Source organism: Nothoprocta perdicaria, unplaced genomic scaffold (assembly GCF_003342845.1).
Source record: "Nothoprocta perdicaria isolate Ctin4 unplaced genomic scaffold, notPer1 scaffold_333, whole genome shotgun sequence".
NCBI lineage: Eukaryota > Metazoa > Chordata > Aves > Tinamiformes > Tinamidae > Nothoprocta > Nothoprocta perdicaria.
In genome coordinates, this window is record NW_020455570.1 from 671,807 (window position 1) to 679,295 (window position 7,489).

Genomic DNA, 7,489 nt, shown 5'->3' on the forward strand with positions numbered 1-7,489 from the left:
ACGGGGCACAGGGCGGCATCGAGGCGGGTTTTGAAGACCTCCAGGAAGGAGACTCCACAGCCTCCCTGGGCAGCCTGTGCCAGGGCTCTGGCACCCTCACAGTAAAGAAGTTCATCCTCACCTGGAGATGGAACTGCCTATGTTTCAACTTACACCCGATTCCTCTTGTCCTGTCACTGGCCACCAATGACAAGAGCTTGGCCCCTTCCTCCATACATTCTCCCTTCATGTATTTATACATGGTAATCAGATCCCCTCTCAGCCTTCTCTTCTCCAAGATGAACAGGCCCAACTCACTCAGTCTCTCCTCATACGAGGGATGTTAAATTCCTTTCATCATCTTTGTTGCTCTCTGCTGGACCCTCTCTAGGAGCTCCACGTCCCTCTTATACTGGGGAGCCCGGAACTGCACACAGTACTCCAGGTGCGGCCTCCCCAGAGCTGAGTAGAGGGGCAGGATCCCTTCCCTTCACCTGCTGGCAACACTCCTCCTCATGCAGGCCACAATCCCATTGGTCTTCTTGGCCATGAGGGCAAGAAGGCCACCTAGAGCACAGTGCAGAGAGTCGCGTCCAAGCGGGTTGGGAAGCTCTGCAAACATGCAGATTCCACAGCCTTTCTGGGCAGCCTCTTCCAGTGCTCTGTTACCCGACCAGGAAAGGACTTCTTCCGCATATGGACATGCAGCTTCCTGGGTTTCCATTTGTCCCCACTTTGTGCCCCCTTGTCCTCTCACTGGCCACCACTGAGAAGAGTTTAGCCCCACGCACTTACATTCTGCCCTCAGTTACTTGCGCGTGTTGATCAGATGGCCTCTCAATCTTCTCTTCTCCAGGCCCAACAGGCCTAGCCTGCTTAGTCTTTCCTCAGACAAGAGATGCTCGAGTCCCTTAATCATCCTTGCCGCTTTATGCTGGACCCTCTCTCAGACTTGCACGTCCCTCTTGCACTGGGGAGCCCAGGACTGCCCACAACATTGCAGAGGTGGCATCAACAGAGCTCATTACAACGGGAGGATCCCCTTCCTCCCTCCCTCCCCGGTTGGTGACACTTCTCCTCATGCAGCCCAGGATGCCTTTGGCCTTCTTGGCCACAAGAGCACACCGCTGCCTCCTGGCTAACTTGTTGCCAATCAGGACTTGCAAATCGGCACACATGTGCCTGTCACCCTCCTCCAAGGCCATGGCTGCGGAAGTGCCCCTGTATGCCCAAAACGTGGAGCCTTTTTCTGGGCACGCTTTGCAAGGATCAACAAAGGAGCGACTTGAGGAACGTCTTCAACAAATGACTTCCTCCCTTTTGTGTAGTCAGACACGGGCATTTTACAGCATTGTCCCGAAGACCAGAGGCTTGGCGAGCGCTCCTAGCCCACCTAGGGGTTAGGCCAGAAGAAGGGAGACTTCCTCTTATGCCGCACTCAGGGTGGAATTGACGTAGACGAGACTCCTCCTGTTTATATAGTTTTATTGGTTATTTTAAAGCAGCTTTCTCCATGGCCTCAGCATCTTGGGACCATGTCTATCCGGCCACCTTCCCGTGAACCTGCACGTGGTAAATGCAGGTGTACTCTGCATTTCCCCAGTTGTTCTGCATTGTCCCCAAGACAAGGGGCTTGGCGAGCGCTCCTAGCCCACCTTCCTGTGTCACTGCAGGCGCAAGGGGCAGATAGGCCTATGGGAATGGGGTGAAAGTGGCAGCATGTTTTMTGTTCAGCTGAGAACTTGGCTTTCCTGGGTGTCCATGGCTTTGGCCAGCGGTGTTCACCATCCAGGCAGAGCTTCTCGCAACAAAGAGCCCCAAGAGCGCCTTCCAAATAGGGCACATAATCCAGTGAGGCAAGCAGACAGGTACCCCAAGTGAAGGCAGAAACTTGTCCTTGTGTTGGGCTTGCTTCCTCTTTTGCTGGGAAAGCAGGACACTTCCCAGGTGACCTTACCCACATGTTTAAACACACAGAGCTGTGGGGCAGGTGGGAGACATGGCGGCACCACAGTTGCTGAAGAGTCCTGCTGCAGGATGGAATGTCCTTCAGTGCCATGGGAGCAGGGACAGAGCTATTTGAGGGACCGGCAGAGCAGGTGAGGCCTCTCGCGAGTCCTCTGCTCCCAGAAGGAGCCCACTGCAACCTGGCCAGGAGAAGGGATTCCATGGCAGAGAATGGAACTCTATGGCCAGGTAGTGAGCGTGAGTGCAGGCTGCATGGTTTAGGGACTGGCTTTTGCTCTGCTTTGGTCCTTGGAAGCTCAAATACACAGAAGCAGCTTCAAGTGTCATGAGAGAGCCAGCCCTCTTCTTGGAGCAGGGAGCAAGGGAACTTCAGCGCTTCCCACAGCATCCTCTAAGAGCTTCCAGCCAAAAGTGCAACATGGCAGCACCTCCTAGACCTACCACAGAGTTCCTCTTAGGCTGCACTCAAAGTGGAATTGACGTAGACCAGCCTCCTCATGTTTGCATAATTTTATTGGATATTTTAAAGCAGCGTTGCCTACCGCCTCGGCATCTTGGGACCATGTCTATCCAGCCACCTTCCCGTGAACCTGCACGTGGTAAATGCAGGTGTACTCTGCGTTTCCCCAGTTGTTCTGTACCTTGAGCTTCACATACTGGAAGGCTTTGCCGAGCTTCTGCTGGAAAGAAAAGAGGGGAAGAAGAAACACGCTTGGTGGGTGCAAAGAGCAACAGCACAAGCCACGCATCTCCCTGTGCCAGCCCAGCCCTGAGCACAGCAGGTCTCTCCAACCATCCCCACCCAGCACTGTGACTGGTGATGCTCTTTGAGCCAAAGGTCTGAGGGGAAGCCTTCCTTCTGCCTGGCCCTTGCCCACACGCGCTTCCTCTACCTGCAGAGGGAAGGTCTGAATGGCCTCTTTGTCCACATCGTAGGTAAAGGAGCCAAGGAGAGTTTCTTCCTCGCCCTCCTTCTGCATTCCCTTCAAGACAGAGCAGCAGCGTGAGCCCCACAACACCAAGGCCCAAACGGGGCAGAATGCACGACAAGGCAATGCCTCTTCTCCYCAGGGCATATTTCCCCCCACCACCACCACCACCGTAGCCCAAGCAGCAGAGACTTACAGAAACACTGAAGTCTCGCGGGGCGCTGCTGACCGTGCCGCTCGGCGAGACAGCCTTGTAAATGTGCTGCACAGTGACAGCAGCTGGCCAGATGYGGGCGGGCAGCTGAATGACCACGTGCCCCTGGGAGCCCTGGAAGGGCCAGCACTGTCCCGGTGTCACGTCAGGCTGCAAGCACAAGAGGACAGCAAGAAATGCAGAGGGTGTCATGGGGACAGCACCAGTGCTGGAGGAACTGGAAGCGCACGCAGCCCTTCTGCTCCGGTACCTGCAGAATGGTATCTGGCGGGTTGGCAGCACACAGCAACCAGAAGACCTTGCAGAGCCAACTCCCTGCCCGGGCGTAAGTGGGGGAAGTCCTCTGCACATCAATGGCAGCTCCTGAAAGGCAGATGGAGCTGCTGCCTGCCAGCTGCCACAGCGCGCCTGCTTCCAGGGCATTTCCAACAGTGCCCACCGGCTGGAGGCCCAGCGGAGCTCGTGCTGTGTGCGCAGCACAGCCTAGGGCAGCCTCTCCCTTTGGGTCGATGGGAATGCTCAGGGGAGAGAAGAGAACCTCTGAGTGGGCACAAGAACCCAAGACAGCAGCGCCAGAGGCACCTTTGGGATGGCGCAGCCCCCGGGCAGGAGCGGCTGTGGGTCAGAGACAGCCCCTCTGCCACAGCCTTGCTCCTGCATCCCCATGTGTCCTTTCATGTCCYGCAGCCCTGGTGAGCAGGGGCTGCCACGCAGCCTCCCTAGGGACACCAGCACAGCACAGGGAGACTTGTGTGCCTGCGTGCTCACCTGAACTCTTCAGAGCCCAGTCAGAGAGCTGCACGTGGCCTTCGTCGAGCAGGGCCTCTCTCATTTGTTGCACGTCCTGACAAAGACACAAGCAGACACAGGAAAGGACCACCTCAGCAGGCAGCTGGCAGGCCTGCTAGACCTAGCACAGACGAAAGGCAAGAGCCTGCCTCACAAAATGCAAGGGCCACCTTGTGCAAAGCCCTGAATCCCTCCACTCTTTGTGAASCGAGAAGTGTCTTGTCAGCGCTCCCGCTCAGCCAAGGTGTCTSTCACCAAATGCAGCCTCACCTGCTTCACACTGCTGATCTCAGCACTCAGGCGCACAACCTGCCCCTTGAGGAGCTCCATCTGGTTGGCTTGTTCAGCCAGCAAGCTCCTCAGGTCCCTGCAGAGAGCGGGAACGTTGGGCTTGAGAGCTGCCCATCCCCTGCGGAGAGCCTCACAGCCCGGAGCAGAGAAGAGCTCCTGGAGCTTGGGCCCCTCCTGCTCTGCCCGTCGGGGCAGTGCCTTCCCTTCCCCCTGCAGCCTCAGCCAAAGGGCCACACAAGGAGGCCTGCTAGGACATGCAAGGAGCACATGCCCCGCTGACACTGTGCTGTGAAAGGAGTCCCCAGGCACAGGGTGTCTCACTCTTTAGCGGTGACGTCCTCAAAGAGCCATCCCAGGAAGCCCTGAAAGACAAGAGCTTGCCGTGAGCACAGGCGCTACCCCAAGTGCCTGGGCTTCCCACAGACGCCGCTCCAGGAAGCCCAGCACCACTTGCTGCTTCCCTGCGGCCAAAGGAAGCTGGGTCGAGCTTCCCGCTGCAGGGCACGGCAGCGTGTAGGGATGGATGCAGCCCGTGCCAGCCCCTCTCCTTGGCAGCCGTTACCTGTCCTGCAGCTCGCGCCCCTGCCTCTGGTGCCTCTTTCCTCGGCAGAGTCCAGGCTGGCAGCATCATCACGCAGTAGCCACTCACTGCAATTCACAGCAGCAGGAGACAGCGGGGTTACTGGGCTAACGGGACCCTTGTAGAGAGCATCTCTGCAGCTGCCTCCAGTGCAGCCAAGGGCAGCAGGACGCGGCCCCAGAGGCTCTCCTGGGCCTCCAGCCTCCAGCAGCGCTGGGCTGCTTCCTGACGGCACCTCTTTGCTCACAAATACTCACCAATGCCGACACAGGTCCACAAAAGGGCTTTCCAGAACACATTATTCCTCAGGGGAATCCTTTTCCTACAAAAGAGGGAGTCCTCTTATTACCAAAGGAGAGTGGCAGGGCTGGCGAGCCTGGCAGGCCATCGTGCAGCAAAGGGCCGCAAGAGCAACTCCACAGGAGCCATCAAAAGATTCCAGGGAAGCGGGCAGATGTCCACGGGGAAGCCAGAAAGGAGCCTGCACACTGGGTTTGCTTTCTCCTTGGCTATAAAACCAGAGATGGCCTCTGGGAGATGAGGGAGCCCTCGAGGATGTTGCGGTGGGGTGGGCCAGGGGACACACTCACATGCTGGAGACACAGGTGCCAGGGAGTCTCCGTATTAAGATGAGAAGCATTGCCAGGCAGCTGGTGATCCGGTGGAAGATCCCTGGGCGAGAAGGAAGAGTGGCAATGGAGGTGGCCTCCGTGCGGGGCCTCCCGCACGATGCCCAGGCCTTTCAGCTCTGCACGGCAGGCTCGCACTGAGCCCCACTCRCTGAYGCCCTGTGTAGGGGCCGTGCCACGGCCGTGCCTCGCAGCAGGACACCTCGGGGAGCTGAGGAGCCGTCCCCTGCAGGCACTGCCGCCGCCACAGCTGGGCCGGGCGGGCTCCAGAGGTGCGTGCCACGGCCACGCAGGAGCCAAAGAGCAGGCGAGAGGTAGGTAACTGCAGCGGGGTCGTGGGCCTGCTCTAAACCCTCCCTGGGACCCTGCTCTGGCATCATAGGATTCTCCTGGGGTGCATTAAGAAGAGAGTCTCCAGCAGGCTGACATGGGTGATTGTCCCCCTATACACAGCCCTGGTGAGGCCACATCTGGAGACAGTTTTGGGCTCCCCAGGACAAGAGGGATGTGGAGCTGCTGGAGAGAGTCCAGCGCAGGGCTACGAGGATGATCAGAGGCCTGGAACATCCGCCCTGTGAGCAAAGGCTGAGGGAGCTGGGCCTGTTCAGCCTGGAGAAGAGAAGGCTGAGGGGGAACCTTATCATTGCCTATAAACACCTCAAGGGAGGCAGTGAGGAGGAGGAGGGGGGCGGCCTCTTTTCAGTGGTGGCCAGCGATAGGACTAGAGGAAACAGCCACAAGCAGAGGCACCAAAAGTTCCACAGGAACTTAAGGAAACACTTCTTGACAGTGAGGGTGACAGAACCCTGGCACAGAGAGGTTGTGGAGGCTCCTTCTCTGCAGATCTTTAAAACCCACTTGGACGCAGTCCTGTGCCATGTGCTCTAGGTGACCCTGCGTGAGCAGGGAGGTTGGACTAGATGAGTTGTGAGGTCCCTTCCCTTCCAACCTTAAGCATTCTGTGATTCTATGATTCCATTATTTGTGCCCGGCACCAAGGCCTGCACAAGCCATGTTGGGGAGAAGCTCCAGCGTAGCCGAGGGATGGGCGCGCGAGGGCTTCCCAGGGAGCCTGGGCAGCGCCACACTCACCAGCGTTGCCCCTGGCGTGCTCCCTGGTGCTCACGGGCACCTTGGTGGCCACGCTGAGGACGGCCGCAGACACCGCGGCCCTCTGCAGCACCTGGGTGTCCGGCTCCGCAGGAGCGGCCCGTGCCGCCCAGCGACACCCTGGCCGCGCCTGGGGCTGCCTCCTGGCCATGGCTGCCAGGAGCCAGATGTGGCCTGGCTTCCTCGTGCGCACACACACACACACACACACACACAGCCTTTTCACCACCGCAGGCAAAAAGACCCCAAGCGCCCCAGAAGGAGCCAACCCGCCAAGCACAACTGGTCGTGAGACCGCGCTGAGCTCCGAGCGGCAGGCTGAGGGGGGCCCCGGCCCTGCGCCTATAAGGGCTGCCCGCCTGTGACCTCACACACAGCCGGGCGGTGGCGCGAAGCCTGCCGCGATGTCACACGCCAGCAGGAGCCCACCACATCCCCCCGTGCACCCTGTGTCAGGGACACACGTGGGGACACACAGAGGAGCTCCCGAGGGGCCCCAGCCCGCTCGTCCTTCTGCTCTTGTGCACACTCGTTCCTCGTGCGCTGCTTGTTCTCCTTGGTTCATGTTTCCTCTTGCAGTCCTACATTCCTTCGTTAGCTTGGACATGTCCTGGCGGAGAAAGGGAACCTTGGGGGCTCTTCTTCCCCACTCTCCTTCTCCCCCTTTCTGAGACCAACATCTTCCCCTTCACCTCTCTGCATGCTTACATCCACAAGCCTCACATGGAGTCAGAATAGTAGGAGAAGCCTSACAGAAGGTCCTTCCTTCTTATGTGCATCAGGCTCTTAGGACTTTTCCTTCCATAATGGACAGTCACCTAAGTAGCCCTTTCCAAGAAAACACGCTGCTGAAACAAGGCTTGGCTTCAGCAGGCCGTAGGCACCCTCTAGTTTGCCACTCAGGGGCCTTGCCACACAGAGGGACAGAGAATCACACAATCTAGTGCCTGTGTTCAGACTGTTGGGCCTTCCTTCCCACTAGATCTCCACTAGAGATCAT

General features: G+C 58.3%; 1 protein-coding gene across 1 annotated transcript; it reads right to left on the reverse strand.

Annotated features, from left to right (window-relative positions):
* Positions 1–2,513: 2,513 nt before the first annotated feature.
* LOC112951037 (sperm-associated antigen 4 protein-like) lies at positions 2,514–6,640 on the reverse strand. The gene is made up of 9 exons (XM_026043660.1): positions 6,472–6,640; positions 4,733–4,818; positions 4,492–4,532; positions 4,150–4,246; positions 3,859–3,934; positions 3,341–3,453; positions 3,073–3,240; positions 2,841–2,930; positions 2,514–2,627 (listed from the first exon to the last, which is right to left on the reverse strand). The coding sequence occupies exons 1-9, from the start codon at positions 6,638–6,640 to the stop codon at positions 2,514–2,516; spliced, it is 954 nt and encodes a 317-aa protein (XP_025899445.1).
* Positions 6,641–7,489: the final 849 nt, after the last annotated feature.